Here is a 20,831-nt window from a genome sequence, read left to right as displayed (position 1 = left end):
AGGAGCAGTCTATATCGAGACAAAATGGGAAGACAGAGAAGTGCAATTCAAATGAATCAACAAGAGAAATCCCCGGAAAAAGAATTGAATGAAATGGAAATAACTAAGATGCTGGATGCAGAGGTTAGAATAATGATTGTGAGGATGCTCAAGGATCTTAGAGCAACCATAGATAGACAACATGAGCACCTAAACAATGAGATATCTGGCATCAAAAAGGACATTGAAATCATAAAAAAGAATCAGACAAATGATAAACACAATATCAGAAATGAAGACTACACTACAAGGAATTAAAAGCAGGCAGGATGAAAAAGAGGATTGAATCAGCGATTTAGAGGACAAGATAAGCAAAAGCACGGAAGCAGACAGCAAAAAAAAAAAAGAGGATCAAAATGTTTGAGAAAACTCTAAGAGGGCTCTGTTACAATAGGAAGAGAAACAACATCTGTATCATAGGAGTTCCTGAAGGAGAAGAGAAAGAACAAGGGATAGAGAACCTGATTGAAGAAATCATAGCTGAAAATGTCCCAAAATTGATGCAGGAAAAAGTCACAAGCACAGAGAATCCCATTAAAAAGGAACCCAAATAAACCTAAATTAAGACACATCATAATTAAAAAACCAAAGCTAAGAAATAAAGAAAGAATACTAAAAGCTGCAAGAGAAAAGCAGTCAGTCACCTGCAAAGGAGACCCCAAAAGGATGACATCCTAACTTCTCAACAAAAACACTTGAGGTGAGAAGGGAATGGCAAGAAATATTCAAATCAGTGCAGAACAAGAGCCTACAACCAAGACTTCTTTATCCAGTAAGGCTATCATTTAAAATAGTAGAAATAAAAAGCTTCCCGTACAAAAAAAAAAAAAAAAACCCTCAAGGAATTTATTACAACCAAACCAATGATGTAAGAAATGTTAACAGTCCTGTTGTAAACAGAACAAGGGGGGAGCGGGGAATCTAGAAAAGAGGAATGTAGATTTAAGATTTTAGAAATGCATCCAAATTGAAAAAGAAGAAGTAAAACTATCATTATTTGCTGATGATATGATACTGTACATAGAAAACCCTAAAATCTCAGTAAAAAACTACTGGACCTAATAAATGAATTCAGCAAGGTGGCAGGATATAAAATTAATATTCAAAAACTAGTGGCATTTTTATACACCAACAATGAACTGTCCAAAAGAGAAATTAAGAAAACAATCCCCTTCACTACTGCAACAACAACAAAGAAAGTACCTAGCTGTAAATTTAACCAAGGAGGTTAAAGACTTGTACTCAGAAAATTATAAAACATTGATAAGAGAAATCAAGGAACATAATCGAATCAAAAATGGGCAAATAAATAAATAGACACTTCAAAGAGGACATACAGACATACAGATGGCCAATAGGCAAAAGAAAAAATGTTCAACATCACTAATCATTAGAGAAATGCAAATTAAAACCACAATGAGATATCACCTCACACCAGTCAGAATGACACTCATTAACAAAACAAAACATAATAAGTGCTGGTGAGGATGTGGAGAAAAGGGAACCCTCCTGCACTGCTGGTGGGAATGCAGACTGGTGCAGCCACTGTGGAAAATGGAATGGAGATTCCTTAAAAAATTAAAAATGGAACTGCCTTTTGACTGAGCCATCTCACTTTTAGGAATATATACTAAGAACACCAAATCACTGATTCAAAAGAAGAAATGCACCCCCCTGTTTATGGCAGCATTGTTTACAATAATGAAGATCTGGATACAGCCCAAGTGTCCTTCAGTGGACAAGTGGATTAAAAAGCTGTACTACCCTGACCTGTGGTGGCGCAGTGGATAAAGCGTCGACCTGGAAATGCTGAGGTCGCCGGTTCGAAACCCTGGGCTTGCCTGGTCAAGGCACATATGGGAGTTGATGCTTCCTGCTCCTCCCCCCCCTTCTCTCTCTGTCTCTCTCCTCTCTCTCTCTCCTTTCTAAAATGAATAAATAAAAAAAAAAAAAAAAAAAAAAAAGCTATACTACATATACACATGGAATACTATGGGGCCATGAAAAAGAAGGAAATACTACCTTTTGCAACAACATGGATGGACCTGGAAACTATTATGTTAAGTGACATAAGCCAGGCAAGAAATAAAAATATCATATGACCTCACTCATATGAGGAATCCAATGAACAATGTGAACTGAGGAACAGAACAGAGGCACAGGAGGGATCAAAGGGACCAGTGGGAAAGCAGACAGAGGGAAAGGGGATGAGAGGATGGGGTCAGAGAAGGGAAAGAGCTTGGTGAAATTATGTATACATAACAGCATTATAGAGAGCAGAAGAGCAAATCCTGGAGGGAAGCAGAGAGGGTGTTGGGGGAGGGGGCAAGAAGGGGACAGAAAGGGGAATTCGGGGGTGCGGGAGGATGTATTCGGTGGGACACTTGAATCTATGTAGACACAATAAATTTAAATCAATAAAAATAATAATAATAAAAATTCATCAGGTGTTACGTCGTGCTGTCCAATTCCTGTAAAAAATATTTGATTCTGTCCGTTTCTGCTTTGACCTCAGAGTGGCAGCACCTTGGAGGTGGGTGGTCTATAGACTGTCCTGTGAGAGGCATTGTCCTAGACCCACAGTCACAGCCTTCCCTCCCACACGGGCTGCCTGAGCCACTCACAGGACCTCTGCAAGGCATGTGAGGGGAGGCACGCCAGCCGCGTGTCCCGCCGCCATGCGTGGCCAGGCGTGCGACCCGGTTCCCTGCAACCTCGCTGTCCCTGGCAAGACCCGTCCTCTTTGGCAGGCATACCTTAGCAACAGCTTCAAATTCCTCGGGGGTGGCAGCAGCTCCCAACCTGACCCCTCTCGGCGGGATTTCTGGTTCTTTATCTGAAGTTAGAGTCATCATTAGGGTGATGGTTCGTGTTCGAATCAAAAAGAAAAAGAGCAAGAAAAACAATTCATGGACGTGGACAACAGTGTGGTGACTGCCTGGGGGAGGGGAGAGGGGGTAGGAAGGTGGGCGGGGCATAAGTGGTGATGGGAGGAGCCTTGACTTGGGGAGGGGGACACACAGTACAGGGTACAGAGACATGTTGTAAAATTGAGCCCCTGACTCCTGTATAATTTTGTTCATCAGCACCACGCCAATCAATCCAATGAAAAGGAAAAAAATAAAAGGGATGACATTGAATCAATCAAGTTGATTAAGAATCTAAAACAATCAAGAATACTGCACACCCTTGGTGGGTTGTGTGGTGAATTGTCATTTTGCCAAATAACGCTAATGATTTCATTTCCTAAGTCAGGGTATCAGGTGATGAAAGTAGCAGGACCCACTTTGCTGAAGTTCCTCAGTATTTGAAATACAGTGCTTTCAAAAGCAGTGCGATCCATTTGGTAGCACCGTGGCTCGTCAAGATTGTGACTCTTTCCAAGATGACTCAAACCTCAACCAATCTATCACATCATTCGAGTTTTCAAATGCTGGGAATCTGGCAGGGTCAGCCTGCGGTCCCCCCAGGGGCAGCCTCAGAGTTGATCCTTGAGTGGTTCAGGAACGGAAGCCCCCGTTGGGAGGATGGCTGAAGGACTTCCTCCTCTGTCGTTAATCCTTTGCTTTGCACAAAGAACCTCGCTTCCACCATCAGAGCAATTCCTGGGCTCCCTGGCAGCCTTTCAGGAGCAGAGCTTCAGACGCTGCCATGCTTTCAGCACCAACTCACCAGCTGACTCGACTTGCCTTCCCTAAGTGCATGTCTGTACACACACACATACATAATTATTTCTTTTTTCTTTTTGTGACAGCGACAGAGAGAGGGACAGACAGGGACAGATAGACAGGAAGGGAGAGAGATGAGAAGCATCAGTTTTTTGTTGCAGCACCTTAGTTATTCATTGATTGCTTTCTCATATGTGCCTTGACTGAGGGGCTACAGCAGACCAAGTAACCCCTTGCTCAAGCCATTGACCTTGGGCACAAGCTGGTGAGCCTTGCTCAAACCAGATGAGCCCGCGCTTATCCACTGCACCACTGCCTGGTCAGGCCATAATTATTTCTAAAAAATTAAATCTGGACCACCATCATCAGATAATGCCCATGAAAGGACCAGAAAGACAGGTTCTGACTTTTTGGAGGCTACATGACTCAGAGGGTCTCCCTACTCCAGCATGCAGGGAGAAACTCTCTGAAAGTCCGTGATGCCGTGTCAGCATGAGAGGGGCCGATGCCCCTGGCCCCACGCTGGCTCAGATCCGGCTCCATGTCATCCAGGTTGTCCAGGGGGCCCTGCCACCCTTCCCATGCTACATGTCTGCTACCCCTCGCGGTGACACGACGTGCCTCTGGGTGAGGCATGAAGAGTGTGGTAACAATGCAATCTAAATTGGGTCTGAGAACATGGCTCAGCTAAAAATCAGAAATTACAGGGCACGCTATCGGGAATCACAGGGAGCTGGCTCAAGGCAGCCGAGTGGCCTTGACAAACCGCTGAGGCAGTCTGGGTTGGAAATGCATGGTCAGGGGGACGGGTGAGTGAAACAACCCCCACCCCCTCCACCCCTAACCATCCAGGGCCAGTGTTTCCCAAGGCACCTTCTTCCAAGTTTGCTGCTTGAATTGAAATCCGAGGGGCGTAGTCCCCCATGAAGTAAGAAATGTCTACATCGATGCCCCGGATCATGCCCTGTATCCCCAGCTTGATGATGCACCAGTCGTGACCTGAGGACCCAAACGACAGCATGTCCCTGTTACATCGAAGTCGGCAGGCGAAGCAAGTGACCAACAGTAGCCCCCTCCTCCCATCGCAGGAAACTGGATGGGTTCATTTTCAGCTACAACATGAGGATCTCCCATAATGTGGTCCCATAGGGCCACCGTGCCCCACAGGAACCTCCCAGTTCTCGTCAGACCAGAACACGGATGGGCCTGGGAGGCAGAGAGACCTGACACCGATTCCAAGTCCACCGTTTCCTCTCTGTGGTCCTTGGCCAGTTGCTGGCTACCTTGAGACTCATTTCTCCCGCCGTGGATCAGGAGTGAGATTAGCCTCCAAAAAACTGTCCTGTAGAGGATGCCCTGCCCAGCTCGGCCGTTAGCCTCGCTGTCACCTCAGGCTCAGGGGACCCCTCTCCTGCCCCCACCCAGAACCCTCTGGTGCACATGGTAAAAGTCATGTCACTGTGTCCAAATGCTCAGAGGTATTAAAATCTAATAATGTCTGGAACACCAGGAACTATAGACAAAGTTACCCAAATATTTCTGTAGTGCTTGAGACAATAGAAAAATAGGGCTGTTTAGCCTAATGTGCTCTTACAAACATTTCTCCAATTTTAAAAGATGCATTTTGATGGACACCAGCTGTGAGGAAAGGCAACACTGTGAGGTGCATGGAAGGCAGTGCGTGTGGCCACATAGGACAGGTCTCAGTTCGTGTCCAGGCTAAGCTCACAGTTACGTGACCGGGGCTCAGGTGACAGCAATGACAGGTGGACCAGAGCACATCCCCCAGAGAGCTGTGAGGCCAGACGTGGATGCACGTCCCAGGTTGTGTCTGCACTCTGCCCTCTCCCATCCACCGCCCGTGTCACAGTGTCACCTTCCCAATAAGTGCTGCAAACCCAACCCCCCCGACACCTGGAAGTGCACTGGGGACCAGGTCTCTGCTACCCCTCCTGAGGGCTCACGAGGGACACCCCAGGTGACAAAGCACTCTAAGGGCCCCAGGTGAAAACAAACCCAAGATGTGCCCTGGCTTTCCAACAGCCCGTTTTTTAAAACTTTTCAGAACAGAATAAACAGAGTCATGCCCTCTAATCACCTGGAGTCCGTTTCCTTCGGGTCTCCCATCCATCCACCCATCTGCCAAATGCGGTGTGTTCATGCTGCTTACAACGAGGGCTGTCAGCCTGAAGCAGAGACATGCAGTCAGTGACTCAGTGACTCATGCTCGTGTGAGAGCCTGGGGCTCCCAACATTGTCACCTTTACCCCAAAAGGACAGAAAAGGGCCATGCAAACGGGGACCCTCACGGAGTCCTCAGGAGGCATGGGAGTGTCTGCCTCCCCCCCACTTCCCAAACACCCATTCCAGCCCAGGGTGCTGCTTCTCTTTGTTCTGTTCTGTGGACTCTGCACAAAACCAACCACTGAGCCACGGGGTAAAACCACATCACAGATGATCTAGGGGCCCCACACACGGTGCAACCACCCGCCACCACCACTGCAGTTGGAGCCTCCAGAAAGGCTGCCAGGCAAGGCAAAGGAAGCCCAGAAAAGGCGATTTAGTAAGAGATTCAGCTGAAGCTGTACGAAGAGCGGTCCAGGTGGTGGTGTCCAGCTGAACACTTCACCCCAGCACCCCGAGCTGCTTGGTGCCACCCAAGTAAGAATAGGGACTCTGGAGTCACTGAGACAAATGGCTGAGCTCCCTCTGTTTCGCTGTTAAGAACAGGGACGGCCACGACACCCTCTGTAGGGTGGTGATGATGCTGCATTCTGTGTGAATCGTGAACTCATTAAGCCAGGGTGAGCCTGAATGCACACTGTTCAGAGAAAGACTCGTGGCAAATGGTACACGCTTTGACATGTGGCAGCCATGTAACCTGGAACAAGCTAACCAGCACCTCTGGTCCTCACTTCATGGCCGATGTCTCTGAGTGAGGTAACACGTGCCTGGAGCTCTCGCGTCAATGTGCTCGGGACTGGCCAGGTCCCGCCGCAATGAGCAGCCATCCCACCAGCATGACCAGATGGCCGGTAACCACAGGGGAGGACAGCGTGCTGCCCCAGCCGGAGGTCCTGGGCTGCCGCCCCATGCCTCGCACACGGCGGGACTCTGTGCCCCTGGGCACACCTCCCGCCTTGCCAGGGTTCTCACCCCTGCTAGTGGGACATGGAAGCGGGGTTCCCACAGAGCTTCCATTTCTTCCCCATTTGGGCAGTATTTTCTCTACTTTGCCTTTTTTTTATATATAAACATGCCCTACATGTTTGTCATGAGACAGGTAAACATGTTCCCCCCAAAATTTAAGATGCATATCACTTTCCACCCCAGCGCAGATCCTGACTGCCACACTTGAGGAGCAGTAGGGTGAGAGCACAGTAATGTCCCCCATAAAGCGACGTGTCCCCTAATGTCCCATGCCCGTGTCTGCTGCGTCCTCTCCTGAGTCCACACAGACTTCCTAGTGTGTCTGCTGCTCATGCGCAGCTCAGCGGTTCTCTTCCGTGGCTCCTCCCCACACCCACCAGCTACCCGGGAAGTGGGGGGTATGAATTCCCACGTCCATGCAGCTCCCTGCTCTCCTGTGCTGCACACTCAGAAATCCACTCTCATACCTTTAGAAGGTTTTCTGCGGGAGCGAAAAAGTCATCGGTCGCAAACAAAATCTAGGCAAAGAAAGAAGTAAGAATAAGATTACCGTACGTTAACAACCATTTTATTTCATTCCCTAGTAACACATTAGGAGGAGACACAGTAAAAAGAACACATGGACTTGGACTTGGCCCCGGAAGAGGACAACATACAAGTACGCCGGGGGCTCCCCCACGTTCAGACCTCCCTGCCCCTCCCAGCCCTGAGTCTGCTCATCCATCTGGAGGGAAGGCCTAGCTCCTGTCGCTTGGGAAGAAGATACGCCCACTTCCTTTCCTCTTTCCGAGGACTGAGGACCAATGTGAGAGGCTTCTGCCTCTCACAAGCAGAGCCTGTGGCTCCGGCCCCTTAAAGGATGCCCTGCAGGTGGGCTGGCTGGGGACATATCAGCCAGAGCAGGACGTTTTTGACCAAGATGATGTGCTCTAAGTCACACAAAGAATGCAGGTGAAGCCCTGGCCGGTTGGCTCAGCGGTAGAGCGTCGGCCTGGCGTGCGGGGGCCCGGGTTCGATTCCCGGCCAGGGCACATAGGAGAAGTGCCCATTTGCTTCTCCACCCCCACCCCCCTCCTTCCTCTCTGTCTCTCTCTTCCCCTCCCACAGCCAAGGCTCCATTGGAGCAAAGATGGCCCGGGCGCTGGGGATGGCTCCTTGGCTTCTGCCCCAGGCGCTAGAGTGGCTCTGGTCGCGGCAGAGCGACGCCCCGGAGGGGCAGAGCATCGCTCCCTGGTGGGCAGAGCATTGCCCCAGGTGGGCGTGCCGAGTGGATCCCGGTCGGGCGCATGCGGGAGTCTGTCTGACTGTCTCTCCCTGTTTCCAGCTTCAGAAAAATACAAAAAAAAAAAAAAAAAAGAATGCAGGTGGAAAGAGGGTTTTCCTAAGCAAAACAGGCTTCCAGTCACCCTGTGTCCCAGGACCCAGAGGCACTGCAGCCTGGAGGAGACAGTCCATGGAGGGACAGGTCTGACTCCAGCCCGGAACCTGAGAGGCCAGCGAGGACCTGCAGTGTTGAGGGGGACCTACTCCTGAGACAGAGTCGAGGTGACACCCAACAGGGGCCTTGTGGGAGTTCTGCCCCTGCTCCAGGTCCCTCAGCGGCTCCTCCGTGGGAACACTCACAGGGCGCACGGAGCCCTTGCTCTCTCTCCAGGCCCCCCTCCACCCCACTGCCTCACCCCTGCTGCACTGGAGTGTTCTGGGAAGGCTACACAAACTGAACTGCTGGTGCCCCTTTCCAGCACCCGCTGTCCGAAACACCTCCTCGCCCCTTCTTGGCTTTGACATCTCTTCCCCCACTCTGAGCACCCCTCATCTGGAGAGCTCTCACCGCCCCCCTGTCCTGGCCCCACCCCAGCCACCCAAGGACAGAGGGAGGCGAGGCTCTCCGCGGCCCCTGCCCTGCCTGATGACCACTCTCTGACAGCTCTGTCTGGACTTCATGTTGGTCTCCCGTGCGGAGTGCGACCTCTTTCAGGGCATGCACGGCCTTTCCCTTCACTCCCTACGTAATGCCTCTGTGCGCCTAAGAACCTCTGCACTTTGGTAGTATCTTAGCACCTTGCACGTTGCTGATAGCTTAGCAACTTTGCCCTTGCCAGTAGCTCAGCACCTCTGCATGCGGCCGGTAGCCCAGCGCCCAGGGTCTCTGCACGCGGCCAGCGCCACAGCACTTTGTACTCCGTGTTCACGAGCTCTCCGGGTGGCTATCAGGCACAGTTGTAGACCACTGCTCTGTGCTGTACAGCACACACAGAGGGACAGAGAAGTCTCTTCGCAGCTGCAGAAGGTCCCTTCCTTTCACTTAAGGTGATGCTGCCCTTGCTCAGGATCCCGCCAATGGGAGAAAGACTCTTTGGAAGCCTCTCGAGGTCCTGGGCTTCTGGGACACTTGGGCCCTTCCACCAGCCCAACCCCCGCTGATCTATCCACCTGGTCCCTCCGCAGGGGTGCGCCGGTCCCTCCTGTGACTGCATTCTGTTTTGTCCCTGCCCTGAGACACCTGCTCACCTTTCCTCCCACACACTCTGATGCCATGTCGATCAGCTGGATGAAGTCCGGAGACCCGGCCTGTCTTCCCTCCTTGGGAGAGTCAGCCATGCTTCCTGGCAAGGAGAAAGCCGGGTGCGGTCATCCTCCGTTTGCGCGGGTGGGCAGGGCCCCCCAGGCAGGCTCCCAGACCCCCAGTCCGAGGTCTGAGATGCTCAAACAACACGTCCTGTCAGGTGGATGGGGCCGGTGCCTCCGCCACCATGACCTCTCCAGGTTGAATGAAAAGGTGAATTTGCACAAACAGTAAAAGGAAAAGGAATTAGATCAGGGCTTCCTTTGTTTAAGAATAAAGTGTACAAACTTGACTGCCACAAAACACAGGTTTTACTATTAAGGAGGGAAAAAAACGTTATTTTAGAAAAGAATAATTTGCTTCTAATAGTCTTTAGATCCATTCCAAAAACACTTACTGAGCAAAGAGGTGGCGAGCACTGGCTAGAAATGGGGTACAGCAGGGAACGCCCACCTGCAGGGGCTCCCTCCACCCCCCACGCCAAGAGACTGACACCCACAGATGCAAATGCCAAGTGACACTCTGTAACCACCAGACAAGGAGTCACAGAGATTTCTTTATCCAGGAGGACTCGGGACTCCTCAGCACCCTCAATTTGAAGGTGAGAAAGTGGATGGAGAAGTGGAGAGAGGGGCAGAGGGAGGCCTGAGGTGGAGGACTGACCGCTGCTGCCCCTGGTGACCCTGCTCCACCTGGGTCTCCTCTCAGCCAGTGGCCACCTGCCTGCCTGCTCAGCCCCTGGAGCAAACACTTGGGAGTCACTTTTCATTCACCCCTCTCTTCCCCTCCCATCTCGCACCCAGTCTGTTGGGGAACCCTATCTACCTTCACATCAGATCCAGAGCCTTAAACCTAATCTAGAGAATTTCCCTCAAATTTCTGAGAAGGAACAATGTGAAGGGCAGAGGCCATACGACTGGCCACAGGTGATCGTATTGTTGTAGCAGGATGACAGGTCCTGCTACAGGGAGGATCCGTACGGTGTGCACAGTGTGGGCATCACACACACACGCACGCACGCACATACATGCACGCACACACATACACACACGCACACATAGAACACAAGTGGGGGAGGGGAGGTGCCCTGTCAGCTTTCTCCTAGATCACCATGATGTCCCCACCCCATCTCCCCACGCCCACCGCCTACTGTTCTCTCCCCACTGCTCTCAGCACAGCACCAGAGCCTTTTTTTAAAGGAAGCCAGAGTGTTGAACCCCAACAGGCATGTTCCCCTTTCATTCAAGCTAAGAGCTGGTTTCCTTACCACATCCACTACACCCATCCACTACACCGACTCTCAGACCCCCAGTTCCCCTCCCTCCTGCCCCTGCTTTGGCTACCCTGTCTCCCTCCCTCCTCATCGAATGTCAGCACCTGTCCTGCCTCCCACAATGTCTGTTCCCTCTGCTGAGATGCTCTTCCCTGTGCACTGGAGCAGTCATGCCCTCATCTCCCATATGCCTTTGCTCAACCATTGCCTTCTCAGTAAAGCCCACTTGACATCCCCGGTCATACAGGGGCATCTGCACACCGCCTTTAACCACAGAACCAGCTCATTCTGGTCCTGTCTTGCCGCGAGCCAGCGCGGCTAGTAATTCCAGGTTCTAAGTAGGAATGGAACGGACTTAAAAAAATAGGTTTAAAAAGAAAAAAAGATGGGCTCCAGAGGACTTTTTGCAATGCAGAAGATAGCTTGCAAAAGGCAAGCTTCCACTCTCCTACCGCTTTATTTAAAGGGCAAAGGGAGGACATTAGCAAATCAAAGAGATCATTAAAACAAAGTCACATTTCCAAGGCAACTCAAGAATTCTACCAAGTGCAGAAAACCCCCACCATACATAACATCTTAACTTCACAAAACAAAGGATAAAAAGAAACTGCCTCCAGTCTTCCCAGGGACATGGGGGATAGGACGAGTATAAACAATCCAGCACCACAGCTAACATGGAGGTTTGGAAAAGAAACAGCCCTTAGCAACTTCACTAAGCAAGGGAGGTGGGGGGTTGGGCACACTGTCAGTTTTCCGCCAGTTCCCCACACCTCTGTCCCCAAAAAATCTAAACTGCAAAGACCCTGTTGGCTTTTGGTCCCCCACACTGTCCTGTAGCTAACAACACCCAGAACCAACGCTGACCACCCTCACGCGTCACTCCTGTGAACACTCAGCTGCTCCCCCCACGGAACTGAAGGACCAGACACAACCGGCAACTGAAGCCAGAACCCGAAGCCCGAACCCTTCCAGAGGCTCAAGGATTGCTGTCAGGAAGACTCAGTGCGAAACCCTTTAAACCACCCCAAACCCGGATGGAGGACACAGGTGTCTTCTTCCCGGCTGACTTCGCAGCTAAAAGCTCTTTCTCAAAAGCCGGAGACATAGTCCTGTCATCTATGTGCACTGGGCAGAGAGCTGTGCTGGGTCACACCCCAGCACTTCCAGCCTCGCTCCACCTACCTCTGTTTCCACAGCCCACTGATACACCTGCTGTGTAATTCGCCTGTTCTGAATACTTATCTGTCTTTCCTGATTAAGTGAGTGCCCTACAAGGTCAGTCTTTTTGTTGGGTTCACTGGTGTATCCCCAGGGCTTGGAACACGGCTTGGCACATACAAGATGTTAATAAATCCATGTGGGAATAATGTTTTCTAACTTGCCTCTGATGTCTTAAAACACTGGTCCCTATACAGATTGAAGTCTTCCTGAGAGTGAAAAGGGGCAGAGCAAATGTATTACAAGGTTGCAACAGCACCATTGTAAGGCCAGTAGCCTCGGCCACCATCACAGCAGCCTGGCCCATGCAGGTTCGCATTGGATTCGGACAGTCGGTAAAGAAACAACAGAGCCAGAAACTGGTGGGCCATAGTCTTTAATCCTAGCTTGCACCCAGCAGGCAAATAGAAACACACACTGGGCTCCAAAACCCACTCACATTCAGTGCTCACAAAGCTACTGATTTATCCGAGTTGCCTAGAATCAAAGGTTTCTAGCTCACCAGACTTATTCACCTCTGTTCCCCATCTTCTTCCTTCTCCTGTACAAACTGCACAAACTGGCTTCTCTCTCAGCACTCTGCCATCTTCGCTGCTTCTCCTGGCCACATGGCCTCTTTCTGCTCTCCTCTCTGCTCTCTCCTCTAAAGTTAATCTCAGGAACCAAGGGGGCAAGCTCCTGTTCTGCCCCTATTTTATAGTGTAGAAATCAAAACCTTTAATCCAATATACAAAATAGGGAAGTCTCTAATACAAAGTCACTTATCAGAGACATGATGGGATTGTACCACCCCACATCAAAAAGGGTGAGAAAGGCTTAATCCCAAAACCAAGCCCCAGGCTACAAGGATTCTGCCTGCCCACAGCCCACAGAGACACACATTAATATCCCCTGGGCAACGGCCTCTGTGTGGGCAGTGCCATCTTTAACAAAGTGAGCATAATATATTTTATCTGCCCAACAACCATGCATGTTTTCGCCCCCAGAACATTATCTCACTTTTCTCCTCTGCACCAGTCGGTGACCATGCAGACATTTGGGGAGCATGGCGTCCAGAGAGGGAGCTCCTCATCCTGTCCCCACCCCTGTCCCTGCACATCTCTTCCATCAGGCTGTTCCTGTATCACGTCCTTTTATAATCAAACCATGACCTAGGAAGCAAAACGTTCCTCTGAGTCTTATGAGCCACTCTAGCCAAACAGTCAAACCCAAGGAAAGGGTGTGGGAGCCTCTGATGTCTCTAGCCAGTGGGTCAGAAGCACAGGTGACAGCCTGGGCTCACGACAGGCATCTGAAGAGAGGGGCAGCCATCTCGTAGGACGGAGCCCTCCTCCTGTGAAATCTGATGCCATCTCTGGGTGAACTGTAGGGTGCCCAGCTGGTGTCCTCCCCACACAGAAACTGGATGCTCAGACCACTTTAAAAGGCTCTGCTTTTTTTTTCCAGTGGGTCGTAGCCAGCTCACTGTGACAAGGACAGAGCACTTGAACATTTTGCCTGAGCCCATAATTTCATGGTCCCTCTCGACTGCCTTGGTTATAGAGAAAGCAAGGTGCCCTCTGGTTCCTGCTGGGCAGGGTGTTCTTTTCATCTCTGCTGTCACACCTGTCCCTTTGCTTAGCCTCAGGTGACCTCACCAACCAAACAGCCCGCACCACCGGCGTGTCCCAGAGGCTTCAAATTCAAGGGAGGAAGGGTTTGAGGGAGGAGGGAGGCTTTCTACACTTTTGTTTTCAAGGTATCGGATCCTATGCATCAGGTTTCTATGCTCCTATCCCCCTCCCCCAAAAACTGACAATTTAAACCATAAAACATTATTGTTCAGCAATTGTCTTTGTTTTTTCAGTGACAGAGACAGAGAGAGAGAGAGACAGAGAGAGGAACAGATAGGGACAGACACACAGGAAGGAGAAAGAGATGAAAAGCATCAATTCTTTATTACAACACCTTAGTTGTTCATTAATTGCTTTCTCATATGTGCCCTTTGAACTGGGGGCTCCGGCTGAGCCAGTGACCCCTTGCTCAAGCCAGCAACCTTGGGCTCAAGCTGGTGAGCCTTGCTTTTAAACCAGATGAGCCTGCGCTCAAGCTGGCGACCTCAGGGCCTTGAACCTGGGTCCTCTGTGTCCCATTCTGACTCTCTATCCACTGTGCCACCACTTGGATAGGTTCTGGGTTTTTTTTTAAAGAATGCTTCCCTTTGGAAAAGAATGTTTCTGTCTGAGGAATAAATAAATGAACAGTAATGGGTGTCGTCCAACCAGGCAGCAGTGCCCTCTATACAGCCAGTGCCGCCGTGGCACACAGGGCCCTCGTGCAGAGGGAGGTGAGCCTCGTTCACCCTGGTGAACGTGCCTTCGCAGGCCCATTACCATCCACGTGCGTTCACGAAAGCACACCTCAAACACAGGCGGAAGTTTTCAAGGCTAGCGTCTGTTTTTCCAAACAAAATGTGGCCTTTGGATATGTCTGTTTTAGCTGGCAAGAATGAACTCAGTTTGAAACAGGACACCCTATGTAGCCCGAGCTGCCGTCCGCTTACCTCACTGGAGATGAGGGTTCTAAAGGGACCCTCACAGCTCTTTCTACGGACTCGTGGCTTGAATGCTCCGTCATTCTCTCGGCAAAGCCCATCTGCAGTTAAGACCCTGCTGTTTGAGTGTGTGTGAATGTGTTACACGAGGATAAAAAGGAAAACAGACCTCTGAAATACTGCAATCAGCCAGAGGGTGACTTTCAAAGGAGGGTGAAATCCTAATTTAATAGAAGCCATAGTGGCGGAGGTGGGGTGGAGGAGGCAAAGTCCAGCCACCATCTCCCTGCGGCCACACGCACCCTTTTCTGCTAGTTTGTTGTTAGAGAAACCAGACCTTGCGTCGGAGAGACGGTGCTGGGTTCGGAGCATGCACATGTTGAAGTCTAGTCATGGGTGTCTGTTCCGTGGCTGAGCTGGGATGAGAACCAATGGCACATGTGGTACTGGTGAGATTCAAGTGTGGTGACTGTACCAAACGGCTCAGAAGGCACATTCTTATCCCTGCGGAAAGCCCTAGTCATGTTGCAGGTGTGCAGCGCACAGGGCATTTTCATGCATGTTATTGAGCACCCATAATTATAGGATGCTTTTTTTATGAATGACCTTAGAATGTCGTATCACTCAGCAGTGGTCTTAGAAGTCTTCAGTGACCTCTCATCAGGGTAGGACAGGCTCAACACCACTACAAAGGCATCCATCTGTTCAGCGTCCTGCTACAGAAGACCTACTATGTGCCAGGCATGCACCAAGCACCTGACGTTGGCACTCTCCCTGGTTTCCACGACCGCCTCACCAGGTGTTCAGGGCTGGTATCACATGCTCCACGGAAACTGAAGCTCAGGGTGGTTCTATCACCCTCACCCAGCACCGCATAGTCCAGAGAGGAGCGTACACTCAAATCCTCCCCTGACCCTCTCACACGGCAGCCCAGACCTACCTGCTGCCGTGCAGCACAGAAGGAAGCCAGTCCTTTGCCCCGCGGGGAACCCCCAGCTCCCAGACCTCCGTGATGCTCACTCCCAGAACTCCCTGCTCCTGTCCCCATGGTGGGCCCTCCCCTGCCACAACTGGGAGAGCAACCCAGGTCTCTATGGGAAAAGGCTGGCACCCAGCAGCCGTGAGGACTCCCCTCACCCTCGGAACGCCACCCACATGCTCAGACCAGCTGTGGCCTCTGCTTCTAAATCTGTCATTGAACTGCTGGTTCAAGTTAGCTTCTACAGAATTCTCTGCAAAGGAACAAGATCTCACGGAAAAGGGACAAGCTGCAGCTGAGCCCAGGCTGTGAGGGTGGATTACGCTGAGGATTGTACTTCAGAGTGCAACTGAGTCCTCAGGAATGAGGAGGAAGGCACCCTGGCCGAACAGTGCAGTTGGTGAAAGCATCCTCCCGAAGCACAGTACACATGGTTCAATCCCTCCCCGGGGCACATACAGAAACAGATTAATGTTCCTGTCTCTCCCTTCCTCTTTCTCTAAAATAAATAAATAAAAATTTTAAAAAGATTAAAAAGAAGAAGAAAAGAGAAAGAAGGTAACAGTTTACTCTGACGAGAGGAGGCAATGGTTTCCTTCTGCTGGAAAAAGTATAGCCTGAAATTTCATAGTCAAGTGATGCTTTATTTTTTTTCCTTTTTGGGATTTGTCTTAAAATATAAAGACACAACAGGGTGAGTCTAGAAAATATGGGAGAGACCGTCCCTTGGCCAGCAAGGCTCTGGGGACAGGAATGACCCCATTAAAGGTCTGCAATGACTTTCCTCCTTCCTGTCAACAAATCCTAAGAAAGCTTTTGGCCAAAAGCATGAGATCTGCTGTGAAATAAAAGTTTATTCAACTTTGGGGCCTCACTAGAGCAGCTCATGCTGGGAGTGGGAGGAGCCCCACCTACCTCGTCCTTTGTCCGTATTCAAGTTTTGCTAGAACTGGTGACTCTTTGTTTAAACATAGGTTTATTTTACCTGTGAGTTGAGTTCTTTGGATGTTTTTAAAGCCCAAAGTCACATGACTTTGACGCAAGCAGAGTGGGACCAGAGCGCAGAGCCGCGCACCTCACTCAGGGGCTGTTCCCAGCCCTGGACACACTGTTCCCAGCGTTAGACCATCCCCAAAGGCCCCAGACAACAGGTGGGGTCGTGTCTGCTATGATCTGCCCCACCCTCCTCTTTTCAAGGTGTTGGACACTCGTGACTATTAACTTCATCCCCGCAGTCACCCCTGTTCTTTGGACAATGAGAACTTCAACACAGCATGTCCTTGATCAACAGCATGCCAGCCTCACCCAGGAGTGTGAAGTCCCGTGTCTAGGATTGGATCTCCTGCTCCTCACCAGCCAGCCAAGGTCCCATAGTGTTCGGGGGCTCAGCCAGGAGAGAACTCATCACAGGGGCCTGATGGAGCGTCGGAGAGCAGCTGAGCCTGTGTGATGTCACAAGGGCTGTGGGGAGGGGGCCGAGAGGTGAGCAGCCCCTCCCTGGAGAAGCTCAGCATCCTCTGCAGGACCCTTTGTGAGGAGGGAACTGACCCTGGGCCCCCAGGCACTGCAGTCCCTGGCTGAAGGCCTCCTTCCACAGGCCCCGTTCCGCGGCTGCTCCGAGCTAGTCCTGCCTCTAGGAGGCTCACTGGCCACGGTCCCCACCTCCCGGAGAAGGCAGGCTCTGGTGACACCACCGACCGAGCAGCAATTGTCAACCCTCTTCCTCTCACGGCGCACATAAACAAATTCCTAAAATTCTGCAGCACACCGAAAAATCTATTTTTTGCGAATTGGACCAAAAACTAGGGATAATTTTGGTTGATTTATAAAAAATAATAATAGTAATCGTAGTAATTACCTACCCTTTTTACTCCAAAATGACTTTTAAAAATCAGATGACTATACTAGTCTATAAGGATTTCTGGTGCCAAGAATTCACCAACCAGGCACAGCCTTATTGTGCAATGTGGCCAATAAGATGCAACTCTATTAATTGACCTATATATTTATGGTTCAAAACTGGGCATTCATACCAATGGCTATTGTTGTGTTGGCTGTTGTCATTTTTTTTTCATTTGACAACTAAAAGAAAAGAGGTCATTGCCCCTGACTAAGTAGTCAGGTGTTATTGCAGGTTTAAAAATTCTTGCGGCACATGGGTTGAATATTGCTGCCCTTGTGGGGAAGGACCCTCGACCCCAGGAAAAGACAGGTGCACACCCAGGTTTCACAGGATTTACCAGGATTCATGGGCCCAGAGGAGGCACCTTAGTGAGTGGGTGCTGTGACTCATGGCATCAGAGCCCCTGGTCTAGCAGACGAGACTCGATGACAGATAGCTGAGTGCCCACCAGCCCCTCGGGGCACCGCTGACCCCATTTGTGTCAAATGGTGTTGTCCAGTTCACAGACAGAGGGGCCGGCTCAGCTGTGGGAAAGCCATCAGGGTCCCCAGTGTCCTCTCTGCCTGAACCCCCAAGAGGACCCAGCATGAGCACCCAGGGACCAAGGAGAGACTGACACTCTCACGCTCCCTTCCCCCTCCTTTTTTTGGTGGCAGAGACAGAGAAAGTCAGAGAGAGTGACAGATAGGGACAGACAGACAGGAAAGGAGAGAGATGAGAAACATCAATTCTTCATTGCAGCTCCTTAGTTGTTCATTGATTGATTTTTCATGTGTGCCTTGACCAGGGGGCTACAGCAGACCAAGTAACCCCTTGCTCGAGCCAGCAACCTTGGGCTCATGCTGGTAAGCCTTGCTTAAACCAGATGAACCCGAGCTTAAGCTGGCGGCCTCGGGGTCTCGAACCTGGGTCCTCCTCATCCCAGTCCAGTGCTCTATCCACTGCGCCACCACCTGGTCAGGCCCTTCCCCCTCCTTGATGAACCAAGCCACCTGGGAAGGCTGGCCCTGCGCCCACCAGGCCTGCAGGTCCCACTGACACTGCTGTCCTCCTCGGAATGAGATTCCTAAGAACACAGACCACACCCTGTGCTATGTTAGACTGCGCCCTCCCATATAAACAGACATGATTCTGTCCCGAAGTCTCCCATGACCCTACCTGGGTCGGCAGCTAACACATTCTGCCCTCTCGGCCTGCAATGAGTCTCAAAGCTGCAAAGCACAGCGGCTCACTTCTGTCCCTCATTGTCACGGGGTCTCAGCCAGCTCAGAGGACAGACACCTGATGCCCAGGGACGGGCGTGGCTGCCCGGACCCTCTCTTGCACACCAGAGCCGGCTTCTGAGTCTCAGCAGCTCGTGGCCACGCGGTTCTGACTGGATCAGAGAGGGGCTGGCAGTGCACACCCCCAAGACCCCCAGGTGATGCCCGCGTGCCGGTCCACCGACCACCCAGCCTGTCACTCTCCCCATACTTCTGCCTACACAGAGCTTTGTGCCCAGGGCTTCAGGGTGCTGAGACCCAGGTGAGCAGCCTCAACCTTCCCTAGAGCTTATCTTCCCCACCCCCCTCAGTCCAAGCACCTGTTCTTCTGACAGGTCTTTGTTCTTTGTGGGTATGGAGCTGCCCCCTGGAAACTTGCCTCCTGACTGAGGATGAGACATCACAGGGACTATGCCCAGGGGTGTTCCGGAGGGTACAGTCCTTCCTCTCTTCTGTCCATTGTTCTTCTGGCAGTGCCATCGCCTCTGGCCACACACATGCACACACACAGAACAAGGCAGCATCTGAGTAGCTAATGGCTTCGCAGGTTTTGTCACGGCACCACCCCCTCCCGCCACCAGGTGGCAGTGTGGCCACGCAGATCCTCAGTCACTTGCTGGCAGCCCTGGTGTGTTGTCTGGGCACCATCCTCGCCAGCTCACTGCTCAACATGCACTGCACACCGCAGGCCTGGGCTGGCCCCTCACCGCAGCACCTAACAGACGCCACTGTCCACAGCTGGTCCCTCCCATCCTGCACATCAGACTCTGCCCTTCCCGAAGAGCTGGGGATTCATTCTGAATGCATGTCCCGTTGTCCACGTCCCATACATTTGCTAGAGACAGTCACATGTTATAGCCTCATGTGACCAAGGGGCAGGCAAAGGCAGGTGCACATGAAGGAGGGGCCTGGAGGGCTGACGTCAGATCCCACAGGGCGTCAGCTGGTCTCCTTGTGGACTGCACGCAGCAGGAGACTGGCCCGCTCACAGAGGAGCTCACCTTGGGCTGCCCTAGAACTCAGGAGAGGGGCCGCCCCGGGACTGGGTGACTGCCCAGGCAGAGGGGCACCGGGAGGCTGTGGGAGCTCAGACTCAGACCCGCCCTGCCCAAGACCTCCCAGGCCCCCACCCAACCTCAGTCACCACATGGGGTCAGCGGTCCCGCACAGGCCTCTGTCCCCACGCACTGGACTTGCCCCTGGGCACGAGGAGGCGTCTGTTCCAGCCCAGCACAGGGCCAGCGGCTGTGCTGAGGAATGTCTGGCTACTCTTCTTGCTTCCACCCCAGTCAGGCCCGGGGTGCCCCTGAGGCCCCGGCAGGACTCCAGGGCCAGGCCTGCAGCTGTGGCCTCTCTGACTCCGATGGTGGAGCAGCAGCCAGAGCTCCGAGCCTCGACCCTGCAAGGTGCCCCAAGCACAACATCAGGTGACAGGCTCAGCAGCAAGCGGCAGTCACAGAGCAGGAGGCCTTTCCAGGGGACAGGCAGCAGCCTCCTCCCTCAGGAGGTGACAGCATCTTTATTCCAGTGGACAGTCCCGGGCCTACCCGCCGCCCAGAAGCTTGGAGCAGACGTGCCCTTTCCTCCGCGGATGGCTGGGGCAGGGACGCACCGCGACAGTCTGCTCCACTAACACCGTCATAGTCGTCCCCCAGAGCAATGGGCACCCAGGGCCTCACTTAGACGCAGAGAGACTGACATGGCCTAGATCACTGCTCCCACAGCGCTGGCAGGCCCCCAACCCAGCGGCTGTCCTCTGTGTGTACGCCCCTATGTCATCTTTGAAAGACAGAGGTGCCTGCTACTTTTCACTAGGGGCTCTGGTGCGCAGAAAATGGTGACCGGCTGGCAGCTGAGGGTCCCGCCTCCCTCTGTCACATCCTTGTGAAGTCCCCTCCTGGAGCGTTCATGCTGGACCTGGTGACTCGCCATCATGATGAGACTGCAGCCACACGACTGGATGCTACTTTCCAGATGAGGCTTGGAGAAATGGGGAAAGTGTCTCTTGGGCTTGGGGGTTCCTCTCTGCTGTCCTGCGGCAGGGGGTGTCAGGTGGAGAGGCCACATGGACAGGGACTCGAGGGTTCAGTCTAACAGCCAGAGGAACACTAGAGCCCAGAGGGGCCAGAGTCATACACTGAACATGAGAATGGGGAAAATGTCAATATTGGTGTCACCAGCCACTGACGTTCAGGGTAATTGGAGATACGGCCACAAGATAATAAACACAGCTATGGGAG

The 20,831-nt window shown here is 51.8% G+C and overlaps 1 protein-coding gene across 1 annotated transcript in view; it reads right to left on the bottom strand.

Annotated features, from left to right (window-relative positions):
* Positions 1-19,305, bottom strand: part of ALLC (allantoicase) — a 31,791-nt gene extending 12,486 nt beyond the window's left edge. The window contains exons 1-6 of the mRNA XM_066236271.1: positions 18,967-19,305; positions 9,369-9,459; positions 7,325-7,375; positions 5,806-5,893; positions 4,581-4,706; positions 2,796-2,875 (exon numbers count right to left, since the gene is read on the bottom strand). Of these exons, the coding sequence (XP_066092368.1) occupies positions 2,796-2,875; positions 4,581-4,706; positions 5,806-5,893; positions 7,325-7,375; positions 9,369-9,459; positions 18,967-19,115 (585 nt within the window). The 5' untranslated portion in view covers positions 19,116-19,305. The remainder of the gene's footprint in view (positions 1-2,795; positions 2,876-4,580; positions 4,707-5,805; positions 5,894-7,324; positions 7,376-9,368; positions 9,460-18,966) is intronic.
* Between the last annotated feature and the right edge of the window lie 1,526 nt (positions 19,306-20,831).

Source organism: Saccopteryx bilineata, chromosome 6 (genome assembly GCF_036850765.1).
Source record: "Saccopteryx bilineata isolate mSacBil1 chromosome 6, mSacBil1_pri_phased_curated, whole genome shotgun sequence".
NCBI lineage: Eukaryota > Metazoa > Chordata > Mammalia > Chiroptera > Emballonuridae > Saccopteryx > Saccopteryx bilineata.
Note: the sequence above shows the minus strand (reverse complement) of the source record. Positions and strands in the feature narration are given on the sequence as shown.